General features: G+C 44.3%; 1 protein-coding gene across 5 annotated transcripts in view; it reads right to left on the reverse strand.

Moving 5' to 3' along the window:
* Positions 1 to 3,533: 3,533 nt before the first annotated feature.
* The window catches only part of sona (sol narae), a 213,665-nt gene continuing 193,245 nt past the window's right edge, over positions 3,534 to 23,953 (reverse strand). For 3 of the 5 annotated variants that reach the window (XM_069334325.1, XM_045732874.2, XM_045732868.2), the window contains exons 11-18: positions 23,373 to 23,428; positions 16,238 to 16,364; positions 14,781 to 14,945; positions 13,493 to 13,619; positions 11,238 to 11,407; positions 10,773 to 10,871; positions 9,917 to 10,131; positions 3,534 to 6,726 (exon numbers count right to left, since the gene is read on the reverse strand). In XM_069334325.1, the coding sequence (XP_069190426.1) occupies positions 6,575 to 6,726; positions 9,917 to 10,131; positions 10,773 to 10,871; positions 11,238 to 11,407; positions 13,493 to 13,619; positions 14,781 to 14,945; positions 16,238 to 16,364; positions 23,373 to 23,428 (1,111 nt within the window). In that variant the 3' untranslated portion in view covers positions 3,534 to 6,574. The remainder of the gene's footprint in view (positions 6,727 to 9,916; positions 10,132 to 10,772; positions 10,872 to 11,237; positions 11,408 to 13,492; positions 13,620 to 14,780; positions 14,946 to 16,237; positions 16,365 to 23,372; positions 23,429 to 23,953) is intronic. The other 2 variants (XM_045732882.2, XM_045732889.2) reach the window with 2 other exon arrangements.

Here is a 23,953-nt window from a genome sequence, read left to right on the forward strand (position 1 = left end):
GGAAATGAAACTTCCCAGAGCTACTTATAGCCAAGTCTAAGCCGAGAAGCAGTAACATCTGGGAGTCTGCTGATTTTATTGGATGATCCATAGATGTGTGGCTCCTCTCGCATAATAGTATGATGATAGATGAAATGACTATAGTAGCGTCAATTTCCCGTTGCCTCAGATCTACAAGGTTTTGTCGAAGGTCTTGGTGTAATATTGCTCTCAGACTGTTCATAGGCAATCCAAGGTTATAATCAACTTCTTTAAAAGGCAGATTCATTAGCTAACTCATCAGCTCTATCGTGCATTCGGAGGCCAGCATTAGATGGAATCCACATGAAATGGACTATTACCAATCATTAATAATGTTGTATTTGTGTCTAGCTTCAGACACGAGCATGTTATAGTTACGTCTTGAAGAGTTGAGGGCAATTAAGGATGATAAAGAGTCACTTATAATTAATGTATCAAATTTGGAGACTTGTACATATTTCAGTGTAAGAAGCAAGGCAAATAGTTCGGTCTGAAAGGTAGAGGCCCAATTGTTTATACGGACTCACCACTCTAAATACAAGCCATCACCCATTGTCAGGAGAACTGCACTTCCGCCCCACAGGTGCAGCTGGTGTAGGGAATCATCAGTGTATATGGTTTGAGAGAGAGAGAGAATGCTCTGTGGACAGAGCATCAATGTGGCTTAAGGCGTTGAGCTTTGCCTCAAGACGAAGCTTGGACTGATCTTTAATTTGCTTCTTGGGTGGAAAGGGAGGGATTAAAATTGGAAAGGGTGTAACCTCCCACGGTGCAGGAAAGTGCCGTTGTTATCTCTTTTGGTACAAATTAGAAATTTGATACCTTCTGAGTTTAGTTCCAATTTTAATTATCCATTTTGAACAATGTTTACCTCCAATAAAAAAATTATGGAGGGCTTTTCAAGGGTTAGGATGAGCTAGCCTAGTTCATTTGCAGTCAAATTCATATCTGTGCCATTTTGAAACAATGATATTATAAATAATTCAAAATGCAAATAAATTAAAACAAAAGTCGGAAATATAAAACATTGTTATAGGTTCAATAAAAAGCTTTAAGATTTTCAGATCTTAACATTGAATTACTCTAAAACTAATACCAAGAGCTTCGAACCTTCTCTGATATTCTTAACAAGGCCAGAGTAATATCATCTCATAGAAGTGGTGATCTCTCGAAATTCAATCAATTTACACCCATATCAATCCTCCCCACCATATCCAAAATATTTGACAAACCACAAACACCTTTACTCATACCAAGATAAACATTACATACTTTGTTCTTGCCACTATAGCTTCAGCCCCCATAAAATCCCTAATGATGCTCTAATTAATATACTTAACTTGATAAATGTAAATCTTGACAAGGATGAATACCCTGTTGGTTTATTTGTTGACCTACGTAAGGTTTTTGATACCATTAACCACAATAAACTATTCAAACTGCAACAATGTGAATTCAGAGGTCACTCCCTTCAACTCTTACATTCTTACTCCAGTGAGAGGTACCAGTATGTGTTTGTAAACGATGCTCTCACTCTGCCAGTTAACACTGGCCTTCAGCAGGGTAGACAACCCGTCCACGACTCAAGTCCATTACATCCAGCGGTCGACCCCACAGACGCATTCATAAATTTTAACATGCTGTTCATTCAAAACAGGAATTTTCTCAAATATAAATTAATATTATAATATATTAGCATATTGTGCATATATAGGCATAGGTTAGGTTAGGTGTTTAGATTCTGTTGGCGATTATTTTATTGGTAGTACGTGGGTGAAGCATTTATAGCGTTGTGATTCGAACAAAATTCGTCAGTGAAGCACTTGTTCCGGATATGTTCGAACGTCAGCAGTTGTGAGTCGTGTGTAAACCGCTTTTCATTCATAAACAGGGGGTTTGGCGGGTGCATGGAATTACTTTTGGATCTTTGTTTGGAGGACGTGCTGCATTTACAGCGTTGTGGCTCGAACAAAATTCGTCAGCGAAGCACTTGTTCCGGAAGTTTTCGAACATCAACAGTTGAGTCGTGTGTAAACTGTTTTTCATTCATAAACAGCTGGGGGGTTTGGCGGGTGCATGGAATCACTTTTGGATCTTTGTTTGGGGGACGGGCTGCAATAATCTTCCAAATGCCACTCAACACTTTACGCCAATTCTATTTGCTGATGACTCAAGCTTCATTTATCCCATGCTAACTCACTTATTCTAAACGACACACTGAAAACTGAACTAAATAAAGTAAGTTTATGGTTGACTGCTCAACTTATCCTTAATATCGATAGAACGTTTTACATAATGTTTGGTAAAAAGTCCAACAATCAAATTTACTTAAGAATTAACAATATTCAAATTATAAGCATAATAGATGGAAAGTTTCTTGGTGTTCATATAAATAAACTGAATTTCCATTGCCATATACATATCCAAAATGTTTTCAAAGTAGCATTATCTCCAAAATCAGATACTACGTACCTCGCCCTGCCTTAGTAACTCTTATTCACTTATTTATCCATATGTCACATATAGTATCTGTGCCTGGGGATCTACCACCCTTAATTACCTCCGGCCTCTAATTACTCAATAAAAATCAGCAATTGGAACAATAATAAACTCGTCCCAACCACTACTCTTCTTCCTTACTGAAATCTTTGAACATGTTGTTGTTGTTGAGTTAGGGGCGACGACGATCGTGGGATCGGATGCGCCCCGGCGTACCCGTGAAGGGTGAATCGCAAAGCCAGGAAAGGCGTAATGCTAAGCCAAAACGCGAAACGAGTGACGCCAAGCACTAGAAACTAATATGCCACACGGCAAAGCTACGCACAAAGGGAGAGGCAGAAGCCCATAATAGAACATTTGAACATGTTAATATCAAATTACTGCCCTCAAGCGTTCTCTATATCTATAAAACTCTGAACTTCAATGCCAATTCTAACCTTAGGCATTCCTAGAGGGCTGTGACAGAACTCACGGTCACCACACGAGAAACAAACATCTTTGATATACATAGAGTGAGACAACCAAAGCAGAAATGCTATTCAAATTAAGGGTCCCAAATTAAGGAATGACCTCTCGAATGTCATTAAAAGCTGTGCGTCTCCCAACCAGTTTGAAAAGAGAAGAAATATGTGCGAAGTATCATGCAACTAATTTCACTCATTTTCCCTCGTAATAAAAAAAGTTATTGTTATCTTAAATTGTATTTACAATTTATGTCCTTTCTTCATTGTCATCTAATTACTGTATCTACATGAACCCAGGAGAGACCGAGGCTCAGGAAGGTACAGTTCAGGAGACCGAGGCTCAGGAAGGTACAGTTCAGGAGAGACCGAGGCTCAGGAAGGTACAGTTCAGGAGACCGAGGCTCAGGAAGGTACAGTTCAGGAGAGACCGAGGCTCAGGAAGGTACAGTTCAGGAGACCGAGGCTCAGGAAGGTACAGTTCAGGAGAGACCGAGGCTCAGGGAGGTAGAGTTGAAAAGATTTCAGGAAAGTTAGCAATAAGAAACAAGGTCAGTGGGGCACATTTTTATTGTCTTTTCGGCATCTGGCACAGCAGAGACGACGCCCCTGGCCGACAGGTGAGCCGGTCAGCTGAGGGCCAGACCTCGCACACAATAGCTGTCATAGATGCTCAGGCTCACACAGGAACCTTCGGGCGAACATACAAACATACTCGAGTACAAACTGACAAACACATTTTATGTGCACATGTTCATACAGACATGTCTATGCTCACACACGCAAATGTGAACGTTTGTTCACCTCTATCATTACATACATGCTTATAATAGTACAAGTTCATATTAATGACTTTTACAATCACACACACACAAGGATCCTAAAGTACAAAGGAATATAATTTTATACTTAATGGCTTTAGAATATTCTATGTACAGTACCATAAACATTATAGTTCAGAGGGATGATGAATTTAACAGACCAAATGTATGACATTCATTATATATTTTATTCTACATTTTAAATTATTTATAACAGCTTGACTTTTAATTATGAAATATACGTACTTTTTCGCTTAATGAGGTATAATTTATTGTTATAATTAATTTGATATCAACTGCCAATAAATCATTTAACATTTAAAATGCTTAAAAAGTATTGGATTTGCAATGTTGTGTTCTAAATGCTGACGACTGCTATATTGGCTGTGGCGTTGTGTTCCACACTACTGTTGTCATCAAGTCCCCCAGTTTTATGAGAAGTCTGGCAGCGGCAATCGTACTCTTCAGTAATAATGAAATGCAATTCTTTTGGCGAGATAATTTAATTAGACGAATGCTTATTTAGATTTTGTTCCATTTCACATGCGCGTGGATGAATGTTGCATCACAGAATGCTGAGCACCCAACTGGCAAACTTTACACGCTTTATAAAGCAGTAACTTTCTCAGTTAAAATAAGAGCAGTGATTACAAATTCTTACCATGAAGCTACACTATTTACGGAATAAATAATAATAACAATGCTAACACTTAAAAGGTAGTTTAATGTTTAATTTAAATGTATTGATAGCAAGAAAATCTTCAAAGTTCTTAGTTCTAAAAGTGGGAGCTTGATTATCCGCTGAAGGCCTCTTCTGCCATACGTGCTAACAGACACACGATCAATCCATCACTACTTTTTGACAAAATCTACAAATTATTCACTTTTTAATTATCGGAAAACCTTGAAACATATTAACATAGGTGAGAAGCGCGCTGCTGCTGGGAGTCTTAGAGAACCAGAACACTTGTCCTGCAGAACTTCGTAACTTTTGGCAAAGAGAGTTGTGAAGGTTTAGTTTCAAAGGAATATTTTCAAACTTTAAACTAAGTTAAGTAATGAGTGACTGTCTCCATCATCATCATCATGACATTCCACCTATCATAATACTGTTGCAACCACAGACCAGAATGCACATGCAAGAGAACAACAGTTTTGCTTCGCTGCAAAAATGCGGTCTCGGTGATGAAGGTATGAATTGGGAGCTTCAAATACTTAAGGACACGGTTCTTAAATTTCCCGAAACAATTTAAAGAAAATAGTGTAGAAATATGAAATAGGCTTGTGTTAAACATAGCCTGTACACACAGCAATGTGGTGCTGAGGACACGTGAGGAGCTTCTCACTACTCGCTGACCATCATGGTCGACGGCACACACATCCGTTCATCACTCTTACATATAAATATTACACTTCTAGGGTAATTATGTACAATAAAGTCACATTGTTCTTTTATAATTTATGAGAAATAAAGAGATAGTTCTTCAATTAGTAAAGGAAATATTTGTTCTAGGAGAAATTGAACCGGGAACTACCACAACTGATGAGTGAGATTCAGTGATATAAAAATTATGATACATCAAAACTGAAATTTATGTATAAAAATCAACAACTATATACATTGCACACATTCTTCTGAACAGTTAATGTTTAGAAGAAGGGCATCCGCACAGGCGAACACCTTAGGAAAGACTGGGCTGAGTGGCCAATCGTGACCTCGAGTACACACGTGGGATTGGTTGATTGGGCGACACACAACATTAACCCTGTCCACAACTAATGGTAATATAAAGGCCATCTACAGTACAGTATTTAGATTGCAATATTCATGGTTTCTTAATAAATAAAGTGCAACAGTTTCAGTTCGGTACGATCTTGATATTTGTTTCTGTAAGTACACCATAAATAAATAATAATTCGAAATTACCGAGGCTTTCGAGTAACTTAAGACGTGTTGAGTTGCATCACCACACACACGTTAGTGATGGCAGGCACTGAGTGGAAGCTGCACCTGGCGCTGCTTGTCTGCTGTGCGTCGTTCATGTCTGCTCTATTGTTTGGAGCAGTGTTGTGTGGCTCTTGGTGTATGGTAAGTGGTGCGTGATGCTGCGAGGCGAACTCAAACAAGTGTATGTTGGGTAGTAAGTGGTGATATGTACAGTGGGTAGTGTGATAGGTGGTTGGCTCGTGTGTATATGTTGGGTGTTACGTGGTGAAGTATGAGGGAGTTATGCAGGGTGATCGTGGCTGGTGACACCCTGCAGTCGTGGATGTGGGTTGTGATGTCGTAGCCCTGCGGCAGCACCAGACCCAGTAGGGACACCACCCCGCGCCGTCGCCTTGCCAGCAAGCCGCCGCCGCAGCTCGGAGGGCCTGGTGCCGCCGCTCAGGTGACCCTCCAGGCTACCGCCATGGATGGGTTTAAGTGGGTTAAGGACGAGGGAGAAGCACTGGACATGTGTAGCTGTCGGTAATGATGCATTCTAAATTAGGAACACCTGATTGTTGAAGAATGTTTCTTCTTGTTTGAACAGTCTCCGAGGTGTGGAGACATTCTTAGCGTGGTATGAGGCCCCCGGGCAGGTAAAGTAAACAAAAAATGGAGGACCTCCTGGGATATTACCTAACACAAGGTACAGGTATGTATAGTATCTGGTGTGCAAGGCACACGAACTGGAGAGTTCTGTGGCTCCGGGTCACAGTGTGTCCGGGGCCACAATACTGAAGCTTTTGTCTGGTATTGTCGGCAGCCAGGGAGCCACCACACTGCCACTAGTGGCCTTGACACATCTCCTGCTGAGAGCGACAGCAGTTCTTCTGGATGTACCGGTGACCACAGTAGCGGAACCCATAGGAACGTAGAAACTCTTGGCACGTGAGGCTTCCCGCGATGTTGGCGATGCGGTCCTCACATTCCCCATCTGCTGGAGAGGTTGCAAAGGGTCAGCACAAATGTTTTCACTAAGTAAAGCACACACAATTTTGGATCACAGTATGATTATCAGTCTGGGACTAATTCCTGGGATGAAAATGGAGACAACATTGGAAAAGGAGAGGATAGAGAGGGAGAAGAGGATTGAACTCCAAGTGGAGTACAAGGTTCCATCTTGGGGCGAACCCCTTTTTGTCAACATCAATGACAGATCAGAATGTTACAAACAAAGGTTATCAAATTTGCAGATGACACTAAGATCTAAAGTAGGAAATGAAAATGATACTGAGGTCTTACAAGGATCTACGTGAAATCCACATATGGTCGGAAGACTGGCAAATGCTGTTTAATAATGACAAATTCAAGACTTTGCATAACAACACACAACACAACATCACAACACACAACACAACACACATCACAACTTTAAAATCAATAACACTATCAAGCAGCAGACTGGAGAAAAAACCTAGGAGATAATTAGGTAATTTTCAGAAGAAAACACTAAGCCATTACGACTATATATCACTTGGAAGGAATATGACAATAAGGATTTAGGATAGGACGGAGGGAAGAAATAGTGCCCAACCACTTAGATGGTCGGGGGGGGGTTGAACACCGACCTGAAAGCGAGACCGTTGCTCTACTATCCAGTCCAAGTGGTTGGGCGACCTAGGAGTCAGAATCCATAAGCCATTGAAAGTTGCTCAAGTGGGAGTTTCACTACAAAAACAAAGCCAACTAAACCCCAGGAATAGTCAAACGAACCTTTGACTTCATGGAAAAAGAAAGTGGTCAAGTTTCTGATGCGGCCACATTTGAACTACTGTATTTGTAGTTGAACTACTGTATCTACTGAACTACTGCATGGAGGAAATACAACACTGAGCAACATTCCTCAACTGGGGTTTCTCTGAGCCCTATGGTTCCACGAGAGGTCACTAGGGGTTCCACGAGTGGCCGCTAGGGGTTCCACGAGAGGCCGCTAGGGGTTCCACGAGAAGCCACTAGGGGTTCCACGAGAGGTCACTAGGGGTTCCACGAGAGGTCACTAGGGGGTTCCACGAGAGGTCACTAGGGGGTTCCACGAGAGGTCACTAGGGGGTTCCACGAGAGGTCACTAGGGGGTTCCACGAGAGGTCACTAGGGGTTCCACGAGAGGTCACTAGGGGTTCCACGAGAGGCCACTAGGGGTTCCACGAGAGGCCACTAGGGGGTTCCACGAGAGGTCACTAGGGGGTTCCACGAGAGGTCACTAGGGGGTTCCACGAGAGGTCACTAGGGGGTTCCACGAGAGGTCACTAGGGGTTCCACGAGAGGTCACTAGGGGTTCCACGAGAGGTCACTAGGGGGTTCCACGAGAGGTCACTAGGGGGTTCCACGAGAGGTCACTAGGGGTTCCACGAGAGGTCACTAGGGGTTCCACGAGAGGCCACTAGGGGTTCCACGAGAGGCCACTAGGGGGTTCCACGAGAGGTCACTAGGGGGTTCCACGAGAGGTCACTAGGGGTTCCACGAGAGGTCACTAGGGGTTCCACGAGAGGTCACTAGAGGTTCCACGAGAGAAAACAATGCCAGATTTTGCCAACTGCTTTGAAGATGAAGAATGATTGCAGAAACTAGCCTACTTAGCACACATTTTTCATCGTGTGAATTAGTTGAACAAGTCACTGCAACGTCCTGGAACGACTTATCAGAGAATAATGCCAAGCCATCACGACTATATAGCACTGGGAAGGGGTCAGGATAAGGATTTGGGATGGGACGGGGAGGAGGAATGGTGCACAACCACTTGGACGATCGGGGATTGAACGCTGACCTGCATGAAGCGAGACCGTCGCCCTACCGTCCAGCCCAAGTTTTTGGGTGCAAGGTCCTGGAGAAAATGTATTAACTTCAAGTGAAAAGATTCTTTGGTTTAACAGAAGACAATCTTCGGAAAACTCATACTGCAAAAGGAAATCTTTAAATGTTTCAATTACTGCTGGGACTTAAGACTGAAGAAGGATATCAATACATTTCGAGTCTTATTTGAAACCCATCTGGAAGACCTGTTAATTAAACTCAAGCATTATTTTTCCCTCCCTTTCAATTCCTCTGAGAATTTTGTAGGTAATGATCATGTCTCCCGTTATTCTTCTGTCTTCCAGTGTTGTGTGTGTGTGTGTATGTATGCAATGTTTGTTAGATAACTGTGTTTGCTCTTATTCCTGTGAGGGTTCTAATTGAGAGAGATAAATAGGTGACCTGGGGACCGGACAATATAGAGTAACTGAGGGAACTTTGATGGAGGACACCCGAACTGAGAGAAGGGCAAGTGACTGTTCCCTCAGGTCAAGGGTGTCAACACGTGACAACAAGAGGTTACTGAGCCACAGTTGTCATCTTGGTTGCAGTAATTACCTTCTCCACAATGTGGTACCATTCCGGGTGGTTCACGAGTGAGCGACCTGACACAGTGCAGTGTCACAAGTGGCAGCACGAGGGGCGTCAGCTCTGCTTCCGTTATGTTTTTTGTCTGTCTGATAATTTTGGGGATTCTTGTCCGGAAGTTCCTCACCCAATTGCAGTTGTGATAAATTGGAGGGTGTGTCCGGGAGGACCTGCCCAGTTACAACAGTTGTGATACAACCTACCGCGGGAGGGAGGCAATGGTAGCTGGTGCAGGAGAGGGTGGGTCATCCCAAGCAGGGCTCCCCCTTGTTAACAGGGAAGTCCTACTGCATCATTAATTCTCCCTCACGCCCCAGCCCGACACCAAGCCTTTCTCTAAGGGTCGGCCCTTCATGGGCGACCCCCACCTGCAGGTGCTCCTATCACCCAAATGGAAGCTCCACGTTTAAGTCATTTAGCATGAACAGCGGCCGGAGAAGGCCCAGGTGCCCCCCGCCAGCCCCAGGGAGTCAGCCTAACTCAACACAACAAGGATAAACACTCGTGTGTGTGTGTGGGGGGGGGGGGGGAGGAACACAGGGATATAAACCCATGGATTCTTCTACCTGCAGAAACCGCAAATACAAAGACAATATTTCAGTTCAAAATTCACCATAAAAAATCCTAAGGAACAAGAGAGACGCTTGACAAGCCATAGGGTTCCTGTCCCCATCATGGTCACTAGAGATGTTGGCTCGGGGAACTTGACAACATTTTGGTACACTGGTGTAACTCACTCACTCACTCACCTGTTGCCTTTACCGGATCTTTAATATTCTTCTTTAAATCCTTTGGTGGTGATGGCGTGGTGGTTGTTGAGGTTCTGGTGACTAAGGAGGGGGTGTTGGGAGAGGTTCTGGTGGTGAAGGAGGTGGTGGTGGTGGTGGTGGTGGTGGTGGTGGTGGTGGTGGGCTTAGTGCCTTGGTCCCACGTGTTCCGGTCCCACCTGTTCCACCAGCTGGATCTGGGAGCAGGCGCACGATCCCGATTATAATAATAATTATTATATTATATGCACAATGAAATCTCATTAACGTGCTGCATCAATGACACAATCAGTTGGAGCGGTAAGGAGGATTCGAACCTATGCTCAGGGTACTCTCAAGCAAACATCTTGGACAACTACACCACGACATGTAAAAGCATTGCAACCCGAGACTCAACTGAATCCACAAGAGTTTCCGAGGCTTCCAGTGAAGCCGGAAATCAGTGTTTCACACAATGACCCCATTCAGGGTTTCCAGTGAAGCTGGAAAACACTGATTTCCTGCTTCAATGGAAGCCTCAAAAACCCTTGTGGATTCAGTTGAGTCTCGGGTTGCAATGCTTTTACATGTCGTGGTGTAGTTGTCCAAGATGTTTGTTTAGGAGTAACCAGATCATAGGTTCGAATCCTCCTTACGGCTCCTACTGATTTTGTCATTGACACTCACCTGGAGGTGGCGGGGGAGGGGCTCCGGGGTGGTGTTGAGGGGGGGCGGGGTAAGACTCACCTGGTGGGGGAGGGGCTCTGGGGTGGTGGAGGAGGGGGGTAAGACTCACCTGGTGGTGGTGGGGGAGGTGGGGGAGGGGGCTCTGGGGTGGTGTTGAGGGGGTAAGACTCACCTGGTGGTGGTGGGGGAGGGCTCCGGGGTGGTGGAGGAGGGCGGGTCTGTGTACACAGGCTTCACTTGAGTTGACTGGAAGATGAAGTGTTCGCCGGACCTGTCAAATTTGCATCGATTTACATAGATAATTTACGATAGAAACTAATCTTCAAAAATTAACTTAGCATAGTTCGTTATTTGACGCCCTACAATCTGTGTAGGTGATTTAAATTGCCAATTGCCATACCTCCCTATTATCACACCATTAATACACACGATGACTTACATGGTCTATGATACACAAGCTGTGTGATGTGTGAAGGTACCTGGTGTTACCAGGGATGTGCGGTGTAAGGGGGATGCATGGACGCACATCCCGTCTCCCACCATCCTTCCCACTATCGTCAGTTTCATTTACGATCTTCTGGTTTGGCTCTCACCAAATAAGAGTGTAGCTCACACTTACTGAAAGTCAAGGACTTACCGGTTGATGTCGAAGTCAGAGATGGAGTTGCCATTATCAAATATACAGCGGCCGTTGCTGCAGATCTTGCCGCTGCCACAGTCGGAGCCCTCGGCCGCGGGGCGGTACGACACGCAGTACCCGCTTGAAGAGTCGAAGCAGAAGAGCTGGGCACACACTCTGTCGTCTTTCTGTTGGAGGAGTGTGAGAGGACGGTGGTATGAGGCTGAGTGCCTGTGTTTGGGGGTCCATGGGGGGTAGAGGGGGTGTACAAGTGCGCGCGTGTGTATATACTAACCTATATCACACACAGAGATCACACTAACGTGATGCATCAAGTGAACAAATTCACAAGGGCCGTGACGAGGATTCGAACCTGCGTCCGGGAGCATCCCAGACACTGCCTTAATCGACTGAGCTACGACATGGTCAAAAGAATTGCAACCGGGAAATCAACTTGACTTACCACTGATCATAGAGTCTCTCCGAGACACAAACCAGGGTTTTCCATTTTTAGGATGTACTCAAACACAGTACATAGTTTACATGTACTCAAACAGCCCCCTCGGGGCAAAATTTAAAAACATTTAAACAGTACACAGTGATTACAGGTTATTAGTCATATTTCGTGGTCATTTCTCTCAATGTCTGCACCGTCCTCGATGAAAACAAGGTCTAGTCTGAAGAAATCCACAAGGGCAGTGACGAGGATTCGAACCTGCGTCTGGGAGCATTCCAGACACTGCCACTGTTGGTTCGAATCCTCGTCACTGCCCTTGTGGATTTGTTCATTTGATGCATCACGTTAGTGTGATCTGTGTGTGTGTAAGGTCTAGTCTGGTTAGCCTTTCCTCTTATCTTCCTCGTGTCTCCCTTCCCATCATCTCTCCCCTCCTCCACACATTCGACATGTCCCCCTTTCCCGCCCTCCTCTCTTCCCCACCATCTCCCACTTCCCTCCCCCTGCTCCTTACTCCTTTCCGTCTCCCTTTTCTAACCCCATCACCCTACCCTCCCCCCCCTCTCCCTTTCCCCCCCTCTCCCTTCCCCCCCCCTCTCCCTGCTTTTCTCCACTTCTCTTCCTCTTGTCTTGGCTGTGTGACCTCCGACCTCGAACAGAGTGATTGATGAAGATTAAGCCGCCCAAGAGGTGACGCGGACATGACAAGCCGGTAACTGGTAGATGTTTGGAGTTGATGTAATATTTAGTCATGAATCGAACACACACACTTCCATTTATATGTATAGACGGGGGTGCTGTGTTGCACCCAGGTCTCTTTACACCCTTACACCTTTTATCCCCAGTCTTCACCCTATCTCCCTCTTTGCCCTCTCGTACCCCTCTCCTTGCTCCCACCTTCACCTCTCCCCTCATCCTGTTCTCTTCCCTCTCCCACTTCTCTCAGAGAATGTAATATTGTGAAGCATTGGAACAGCTCTATGGGTCTATCAGATAATATATTATTGCGCTCACTAAACGCTCTAGGGGGAACACGTCAAATATTTCACACTTGACTGCATGAAACTTGCCGGAGGCCTCTATAAATGATTATATTTCTTGAAGCATTTAACTTAGGCCTACCCCCGGCTAGCCCATGCCTGCCCCATACTCCAGACCATTTACCCTGCAAAGTTGGGCGAGTCTAATCCTAAGAGTGCGGTCTCAAACCTAGACAGACAGACAGACAGACAGAGACATTCTTTCGCTTATATAGACAGACAAGGAGGGGTAGCCAGTGGTGCCTGGGATAGTCTCTCTCTCTCTCACACACCCGTCTCCTTTTCTCCCTTCAACACATCCTCCATCTTCATGTAGATTGAAAGACGTATATGTGAAATAAGAAAATATTTGGTTGAGCGGAGAATTTTTTTTATAATACTTAAAAGAATTAGCTAGTTGTTTAGATGACAGGCAGCGCTGCAGGGCTGGAGACATAAGAATACCATCTTAACTCTGGACATAACTTCTTGCGCTGCAGGAATAAGATCGGGCTCTTTATATCCGGTTGTGATAAATGCTCGTCGAATATTGTTAGTGTTGTGGCTGTGTACATGTATTTGTCTCAAGATGTTTTACAGCTGTCGTGTCATACATCTCCTTGCGTAGACTGATCCTTGTGAGACTGCACCACATACTGCTATCGTTCATATGTCATTAAATTAATCTATCGTCGCAAATGTATTACTCAAAGGTCATTCAACAGTGGCAGTTGCGTTTGAATTGGGCGCCTTTTGTCACCGTCGTTGTCAGGAGAGGAAGGAAATGAAGTACTTACGAAACAGGCAGAAGTTCCGCGGTCCTTCTTACACTGGGCGTCAAGAGAGAGCAGCTTGCCTGGCAGCACCCTGGGGAGGGACTCGTCCTCGTGGGGCAGGTTGTAGAGGCAGGTGGCCGTGTCCCCGCTGTCAGGGTGAGGCACGTGTGTTTACACAGCGGTTATGAGGTACAACTTCACGTGATGGAGGTGTGTTTACAATAACAAGAGCGGTTATGAGGTACAACTTCACGGAACAAAGTGTCACTTACAGGTGACTGTATACAGTGTTCCTTGCTAATCCTCACTGGAGCGAGGAGGAGTATTGCCGCACAAATTAACAATTTGTGCACAAATCCTAGTCACACACCCAGAAATTAAAGATTAATGTAGAGTATAGTTTTAGTTACAATTCGTTCATTCAAAGGGATACAGATGTTGGTACAAATTGAAATTTAAGACAATTCTAGCAGCGAGATTTAGCTTAATGTGCACTATGAATTTCGAAGAATATAGAATATAGTAAGCTGTTAACTTGGGTTGGCAATAGATTAAGCTTTGTATGCATATTATGCATTCCTGTCTTGAGAAACTGACTTCATAAGAAGAACAATCCTATTTATTGCACGCATTTATACATTTAATATTTTCCTTGTTAGACCACTTTATTAAATATAAAATATATGTACTTTCTGAGTGTGTTCCAGCCTGGGTGAGAACTTTACCTACCTCCAGCCACACAAAATTACCAACTGTTCACTACATGAAATATTGAATAAATTAACTGTAGTCATCATGGTCTGAACACCTGACCTTCAACACTTAACAAAATGTATAGGCACATATTATTATGTAACTTTCTACACAACGGACACCTTGTAGTTTGGTTAAAGTTAAGAACAAATACATGTACAGTAATTTATTAACATCTTATAACTATGTTGACCAGACCACACTAGAAGGTGAAGGGACGACGACGTTGACCATTCATTGGACCATTCTCAATGGACTTGAGAATGGTCCAGGACGGACCGAAACGTCGTCGTCCCTTCACCTTCTAGTGTGTGGTCTGATCAACATACTTCAGCCTCGTTATTGTGACTCATCGCCAGCATCTTATAACTATTATAATTACCACTACTATCCTATATATTTTGCATATAAAACACCAATATTAATGTATAGTACAATATACTAATTATAGTCATTAATAATTATTACCATATAATATTAAATAGTATTTTCCTGTATTATTAGCATCACTACTTTGATTATTGCTACTATTATTAGTTACATGAAGATCACTCACTTGAGGAAGTGGTGGAACTGCTCGACTGAGCACGGGGACCATCTGAAGCCCTTCTCGGTGTGTCTCAGGTCACTCATGATGAAACCGTCCTCCCACCTGCACCTGCGGGCCCCGGGACCCCCCAGGTACGAGGGGGGCGGCGACCCGTCGTGGACAGCACCCAGCCTGTGGACACACACACACACATGGGGGTCAGGTCTTGGCCAACACTGTGTGCTCTACTACACGTGGCACTCCTCTTAGGCACTCCTTTCGCGTGTGTGTTGTGTGTGTTGTGTGTGTGTGTGTGTGTGTGTGTGTGTGTGTGTGTGTGTGTGTGTGTGTGTGTGTGTGTGTGTGTGTGTGTGTGTGTGTGTGTGTGTTTACTAGTTGTGTTTTTTGCGGGGGTTGAGCTTTGCTCTTTCGGCCCGCCTCTCAACTGTCAATCAACTGTTTACTAACTACTTCTTTTTTTTTTTTTTTTTTTTTTTTTTTTCCCACACACCACACACACACCCCAGGAAGCAGCCCGTGACAGCTGACTAACTCCCAGGTACCTATTTACTGCTAGGTAACAGGGGCACTTAGGGTGAAAGAAACTTTGCCCATTTGTTTCTGCCTCGTGCGGGAATCGAACCCGCGCCACAGAATTACGAATCCTGCGCGCTATCCACCAGGCTACGAGGCCCCTTAAGTGTGTGTGTGTGTGTGTGTGTGTGTGTGTGTGTGTGTGTGTGTGTGTGTGTGTGTGTGTGTGTGTGTTGTGTGTGTGTGTGTTGTGTGTGTGTGTGTTGTGTGTGTGTGTTGTGTATGTGTTGTGTATGTGTTGTGTATGTGTTGTGTATGTGTTGTGTATGTGTGTACTCACCTAGTTGTGCTTGCGGGGATTGAGCTCTGGTTCTTTGGTCCCGCCTCTCAAATTACTTTTTTTCACCCCCCCCCCCCCAGGAAGCAGCCCGTAGCAGCTGCCTAACTCCCAGGTACCTTTTTACTGCAAGGTGAACAGGTGCATCAGGGTGAAAGAAACTGCCCATTTGTTTCCAACTCTGCCGGGGATCGAACCCAGAACCTTAGGACTACGAATCCCGAGCGCTGTCCACTAAGCCGTCAGGCCCCAGTTAAATGCATTTTATAAGTTAATTCGTGACAGGTGAAAATAACAAGCTACATCAAGGTGAAAATCAGAGGCGGCGGCAGTGGGAGAGGTGGGGAAGGTGGGGAGGGAGGTGGGGAGGGAAGGGTGGGGAGGGAAGGGTGGGGAGGGAAGGGTGGAGAGGGAAGGTGGAGAGGGAGAGAGGGAGGGAAGGGTGGGGAGGGAAGGGTGGAGAGGGAAGGTGGAGAGGGAGAGAGGGTGGAGAGGGAGAGAGGGAGGGAAGGTAGAGAGGGAAGGGGCGGGTGGAGAGGGAAGGTGGAGAGGGAGAGAGGGAGGGAAGGTAGAGAGGGAAGGGGCGGGTGGAGAGGGAAGGTGGAGTACTCACAGGTGGCCAACTTCGTGAGCGGCGACAATGATGCCGGAGAAGCCGCCCGTGTCCTCCACTATGGCTACAGAGTTCACCTTCTGGAGTCGCTTGTTCACCACACACGCGCCGCCGACATACGCGAACCCTGACCCCGTACACAGCACAGTCACACAACAATAACAATTAACAAATAAACATGATAATAAACGAACAGCAGCAAAGAAATGTTCAGGAACGAGTTTATCGCATGAAGGCACAGGTGAACTCTGGTCTTGAAACACCCAGTGAGTATTAATGTCTTATTTAATATTATAAGTCATTAAACACTTTATACTTACTAACAAAATTAAACAAAAAACTCAAAAATATATTTCAGAACGTTTCACACAAACACCAAATTATAAGTGTGACGTTTCAGATTATAAAGTGACTTTGATGTGTGTTAATATCTTTATGCTTAGTTACATCGAAGATAAAGCCGCTGTCATTATTGTGGGATACGAACGTGGGTTGTAATGTTTAGCTCTGGAAGAGCTCAGAGCTGTTTAGCCGCCACAACTCCCAAGGAGTTAGGGTGATCACAGTGCACATTACAAGGAACGTTGACAATAACAACTTATTTAGAACATAGTAAAATGCAAGAATAACACTAGACCCTTTAAGATTTGTTTATATATATTATATTTGTATTTAATTATAGAGGGTAATGAAAGTTACAGGAAGCATGAAGGGTGAGGCAGCTCTCACCCACCGGTGTGGCTTAATATATCTCCAAGGTTGTGGTCCTGTATTGCCAAGGGTGTGACTATATCACCAAGGGTGTGACTATATCACCAAGGGTGTGACTATATCACCAAGGGTGTGGCCCTATATCACCAAGGGTGTGACTGTATCACCAAGGGTGTGACTATATCACCAAGGGTGTGACTATATCACCAAGGGTGTGGCCCTATATCACCAAGGGTGTGACTATATCACCAAGGGTGTGGCCCTATATCACCAAGGGTGTGGCCCTATATCACCAAGGGTGTGACTATATCACCAAGGGTGTGGCCCTATATCACCAAGGGTGTGACTATATCACCAAGGGTGTGGCCCTATATCACCAAGGGTGTGACTATATCACCAAGGGTGTGGCCCTATATCACCAAGGGTGTGACTATATCACCAAGGGTGTGGCCCTATATCACCAAGGGTGTGACTATATCACCAAGGGTGTGGCCCTATATCACCAAGGGTGTGACTATATCACCAAGGGTGTGGCCCTATATCACCAAGGGTGTGGCCCTATATCACCAAGGGTGTGGCCCTATATCACCAAGGGTGTGGCCCTATATCACCAAGGGTGTGGCCCTATATCACCAAGGGTGTGACTATATCACCAAGGGTGTGGCCCTATATCACCAAGGGTGTGACTATATCACCAAGGGTGTGGCCCTATATCACCAAGGGTGTGACTATATCACCAAGGGTGTGGCCCTATATCACCAAGGGTGTGACTATATCACCAAGGGTGTGGCCCTATATCACCAAGGGTGTGACTATATCACCAAGGGTGTGGCCCTATATCACCAAGGGTGTGGCCCTATATCACCAAGGGTGTGGCCCTATATCACCAAGGGTGTGACTATATCACCAAGGGTGTGGCCCTATATCACCAAGGGTGTGACTATATCACCAAGGGTGTGGCCCTATATCACCAAGGGTGTGACTATATCACCAAGGGTGTGGCCCTATATCACCAAGGGTGTGACTATATCACCAAGGGTGTGGCCCTATATCACCAAGGGTGTGGCCCTATATCACCAAGGGTGTGGCCCTATATCACCAAGGGTGTGACTATATCACCAAGGGTGTGGCCCTATATCACCAAGGGTGTGACTATATCACCAAGGGTGTGGCCCTATATCACCAAGGGTGTGACTATATCACCAAGGGTGTGGCCCTATATCACCAAGGGTGTGGCCCTATATCACCAAGGGTGGGGCCCTATATCACCAAGATACAGTCTGACGAGCCACATTACAAAAAATGTGTCGCCCTGTCATTTATCTTGGAGCTCTTCTTAACATAGGCTATTGTCTTGGAGCTCTTCTTAGCATAGGCTATTGTCTTGGAGCTCTTCTTAGCATAGGCTATTGTCTTGGAGCTCTTCTTAGCATAGGCTATTGTCTTGGAGCTCTTCTTAGCATAAGCTATTGTCTTGGAGCTCTTCTTAGCATAGGCTATTGTCTTGGAGCTCTTCTTAGCATAGGCTATTGTCTTGGAGCTCTTCTTAGCATAGGCTATTGTCTTGGAGCTCTAGTTAACATGGACTATTTAAAACATTCCCAAACATTTATGATTTTATGAATTCTCGACAGTAAAGAATAAAGTTCCTTCCTGAACAAAGAATTAACTGGAACGTGTTGGGCGTTCTGGCTGGTACAAGATACATTAGCGCGGATTATATTGAGATTTATCACACTTAGGGAATTAAAGGTAATTATATATATATATATATATATATATATATATATATATATATATATATATATATATATATATATATATATATATATATATATAAACATAAACAAGTGGTCACCCTTCATACATCCTCGTAATAAGATATAATTTATAATTTTCTCAGTGTTGTAGGCTTACCACACACTAGGCTCTCTCAAGTGTCTATTAACATACCAAATACGAACATATTAAAAGTGTGTGTTTGTGTGTGTGGTAAACAGACACCTGAGAACCAATTACTGTACTACAAAAAGGGAAGAAATCCACAGACAAATTACAGCTTAAAAATACAATTTAATAATCAGAATATTCTTTAAACAAGAAATTGGTGTGTATATTTGTTATATATTTAACTTGTAAGACAGTGTGTGCACAACTCATGCAACATGCACAATACAACGTTCATACACATGCAACAGTGATAGGATTAATAAAGAGAGATATGGAGAGAGAAAGAAATAAAGACAGGAGGATCTTAGTGAAATAATTTAGTGGATTTTCAATAGGAAGAGTTGTAGCCTGTCTTTACCCTGGTAAGTGACTTCTCTTATTGACTAGTGACATGAGATTCTTGCCGATACAGTAGTGACTATCAAAAGGAGGCACTAGGCTGGGGAGACTATTTAACACTTGCTGATAAAGGCTCACTGTATTCTAGCTTTGTGTTGATACAGAGAGAATAAACATGGCCTGAGGACAGGTTGCCTGTAAACCATTTTTCACTCATAAATGGGACTTTTGGTGGCTGGGTTAACGAGCATTTGGCCTTTGTTGATGAGGCCCGGAAACCCGAAACGCTGTGTGTGTTAGTTAGTGGCTTGCAAGAATGTTACAACCCCAGATGTATGTAGTCTCTCATCCCAATGTTCCTTCTTGTATAGAAATCAATAAATCAGTAAGGCCGGGCTGCTGCATAAGTAAAGACAATTGTATTAGGTTGGATAGTTCCAGTATTTTGAATGACGGCGAAGCTTTCGTGTAAGTTTGTGTTATTTTGTTAATCTCTGTATTAATTATAGTTTTAGTAAGTTAGGTTTTAAAGCGGACGATAAACGAGTTGTTTTAAAGCAATCGTAAAAGAAAGGTAAAGGAAGAGATGGACAACTGTTGTAAAACAGATGCAACGAATTATATATATTATATATATATATATATATATATATATATATATATATATATATATATATATATAGAGCTAAAGAAAAGTCATAAAATGTATAAAGATCCCGAAGAGAGAAGGACAGATGAGGAAGGGTGAAGCAACACGCCAGACGGTGCAGGACACACACACACACACACACACTGCTCGAGTTACCATTGCTCGTCTGACCATCAACATGGAAAACCTTGAGTAAGACAACTCTGCACAAGACAAACAGTTTTGAAGGCAACTTTCCAGGTGTTGTATCATGAGACGCCACCAAATGACACCAATATGTGTTACATACAAATTTCTACACAGAAATTCCAGTTATTGACTGTTCATGACCAAATGGGTGACAGCCTCGCCAGGGTGTCTATCAGTTGTTCAGGTGTTCTCACTACCTGGCCAGCGAGCAACGGGGATTTCGCGAGATCTGACAATCATGCAGGGGAGAGGGGTCTGGTCGCACCGCTTGGGCATCGCTCTGTGCTCTAAACTGCTCGTTCAACATTCAATCTTCGCAAAAAAATGTAATTATCAGGAAAACTGCAGTAAGCCATTACGATAATATAACATTTGGAAGGGATAAGGATTTAGGATAGGACGAAGGGAAGGAATGGTTCGCAACCACTTGGATGGTCGGGGATTGAACGCCGCAAGAAGCGAGACTGTTGCTTTACCGTCAGATCCAAGTGGTCGGGATGAGGCTTTGCAAGTACGTCAGTAACGTTTCTCTACAACACAGCGAATGCAGAGAATAAAGACTAAAAAAGCCTGGTGAAATCTTGGTGATGTTTAGCAGTGAGGCAGACACACACAAGCGGCGCCAGCGACCCTCTCTCCTGGCAACAGTGTCACCCACACACACACACATGCCGCAGGAGACGCGGCGTACACATACACATGCCGCAGGAGAGGCGGCGTACACACACATGCCGCAGGAGACGCGGCGTACACATACACATGCCGCAGGAGAGGCGGCGTACACACACATGCCGCAGGAGAGGCGGCGTACACACACACACATGCCGCAGGAGAGGCGGCGTACACACACACACATGCCGCAGGAGAGGCGGCGTACACACACACACATGCCGCAGGAGACGCGGCGTACACACACACACACACACACACACACACACACACACACACACACACACACACACACACACACACACACACACACACACACACACACACACACTACCCAGTCCGCCAGCCGCCAGCTGGTGCCTCAGACCGCAGGACCAGAGTCATGCAGGTGCCGATGGAGTGGAAGTTGGAGGTGGAGGCTTACCTTGGCTAGTCAGCTCCGTCCAAGGGCAGCGGTGAGAGAGAGAAAGAGAAATCAAACAAGTGTCAACATTTGGTCTGTCCGTCTACATGCCTCTTTTCTTCCGTCTTTTATCAGGAACCGTCCATGGAAAGCTCATGAAAATATTATGGACTTAGTTTTTGTAATAATTTGCTGTAAAACTAAGTAAAATAAAGATGTCAAGTACTATTAGGAAGTTTGATGTCCAGTGCGCGCTATTTTGTGGTCGGCTCAAAATGATCTTTAAGCTAAAGTTAATTAAAAATGTTGATAATCATATATGATTAACTACAGACAAGTCATAAGATGGTATTGTAATGACTCGGATACGCTGTCTTCTCTCTCTGAAGGCTGTGGGATTTTGTTTTTAATTTTAGCTTATTTTATTATTACTTAATTTCCGATCGAGTCGACGTGTCTATGAGCAGTAAAAGCTGGTTCCCATTACCTCACACAGACACACCCACGCTAACACCGGAAACTCCAGTCAAGTACACGAATGGAAGTCAAAGTGCGCAAGTCCCAACACCTTGAAGTAAAGTCACAGAGGAAGTGGGAAGTGCGTCTGGATAAGTGCGTCAAGAGGAGGCACGTCTCGCTACATATACAGAGCTCCACATCAAGGGTACCCGAGTGCATAAAGACAGGTCAAGAGTGAAGACAATGTCCAGCAAGAAACTTGGTAGAGGAAAGTCAGAGAGAGAGATGTGCAAGAACATCAGACATACTGGTGGGTGTCTCATAAGCGGTAGGCTCAAAGTCGGGTAATGATATGGGTCAGGCACAGACAGACTGCACGAGATGGCCGGGACCACACTCAATACTTTGGTCTTGTGGAAGGTCAGTAAAAAGTCACAATAGGGTCAGGCCGTAGTGTGATGACGGTGTTTTGTTATGGTGGTAAGGGAGCGTAGTGTCTTGGCCGCAGTTGCTTGTGGTGACAGTAGTTAGTGAGGTGGTTGTGATGGTAAGGGTTGTTAGTCGCAGTGACTAAAATTATGACAATTTTGATGGTGATGATTTTGATAAGAATATTTTTTTTTTGTATACAGGACATCTTGGGTGGGTCTTTATCAAGAGCCGGGGCTAGATTCACGAAGCAGTTACGCAAGCACTTACGAACCTGTACATCTTTTCTCAATCCTTGGCGGCTTTGTTTACAATTATTAAACAGTTAATGAGCTCCGAAGCACCAGGAGGCTGTTTATAACAATAACAACAGTTGATTGGCAAGTTTTCATGCTTGTAAACTGTTTAATAAATGTAACCAAAGCCGTCAATGATTGAGGAAAGATGTACACGTTCGTAAGTGCTTGCGTAACTGCTTCGTGAATCTGGCCCCAGGCCTCTCAGTGTGGCCCTGACCACCAGGTCCACAGTGTGTGGCCCTGACCACCAGGTCCACAGTGTGTGGCCCTGACCACCAGGTCCACAGTGTGTGGCCCTGACCACCAGGTCCAGTGTAGGATGGTTGCATGGGATATAGTGAGGATGGGTGTATAAGATATAGTGAGGATGGGTGTATAAGATATAGTGAGGATGGGTGTATAAGAGTTATAGTGAGGATGGGTGTATAAGAGATGGTTCAGGTCATGTGTAGTATTGGTTGCTCAAAAGTTGTCACATGTGGACTACTGAAGTGGACAGTACTACTCAAAGTGTAGATTTATTTGTATACAATACTATATTAGTATGATGAGAGGTGACAGTGATTGGTGCATGGGGATGGTGCAATAATTACACACTAAACTATAAAGCTTGGTTTTCAATAACAACTAAACAATTGTCTGATATTTTATGATAGATCATGCTTAAATAAATTACAAATACTATGCAGTTAATTGATTTGTGTTTCAATTGATTTTTATTTACAACAGTAAGAATATATTACTAATGTATGAATGCTTAGGTAAAAACTTTATTATTTACTTTACGAATTAATCTATCTGCTTAGCCATATAAGCCTATTCTTGAGTGATGCAGTACACTTACCACCACCACAACACCTCGCACTCCATACTTGTTATTGCTTTGACAATTCTTAAGTATTAAGCAGACAAAATGAGTATTTTGTGACACTATAATAAAGTTTGGAGTGGTGGTGTTGGTGGTGGTGGTGATGGTGGTGGTGATGATGGTGCAGGTGGTGGTGGTGGTGGTGCTGTGGTCAGTCCCCTTCAACCTACCTGCTGTCCCCCTGTTGCAAACCCCCCCTGTGAATGCGCGTCTACACATGTCTAATCTGCAAGTAAAAAAAGTCAGTTTCATTTAGTTTCGTTGGAAGTAGTTTTAACGGTGGGTCATCGCTAGTGCCGCCGCTGCTGTTGGCAACACTGAAGTCTATCTGATGACGTCACAGATGGCGGTGACGTCAGTGTTGGTGTTGACGTCACAACATGGGCGGCTGTTAAAAGCTGGGCTGTTGAGGGAGAAACGTTAGCCAAGGTCTTTCTGTGTACCCAAAGCCAGACACCCAAGTGACCCAAACTAGCGCTTGTGAGTCCCTGACACCAGACCTGCGACGTCCCTCGTGTGCCGGTAGTGGTGACTGTTGGTCTGACGTCAACTGTCGTCTGGAGGACATACGACTTACCTCAAGGTCTCATAGAAAACGAACCTTTCTAATTGTGACAGAAAACGTCATTTTCACACACATTAAGGGATAACACTAGCAAACTACGGACCAGACTGTATATGTAGAAACCCATAAACCAGACAGTAGATCCTCCACCGTACACGTGTGATGGCATACACTCAAATGTATATG

This window comes from Procambarus clarkii, chromosome 4 (assembly GCF_040958095.1).
Source record: "Procambarus clarkii isolate CNS0578487 chromosome 4, FALCON_Pclarkii_2.0, whole genome shotgun sequence".
NCBI lineage: Eukaryota > Metazoa > Arthropoda > Malacostraca > Decapoda > Cambaridae > Procambarus > Procambarus clarkii.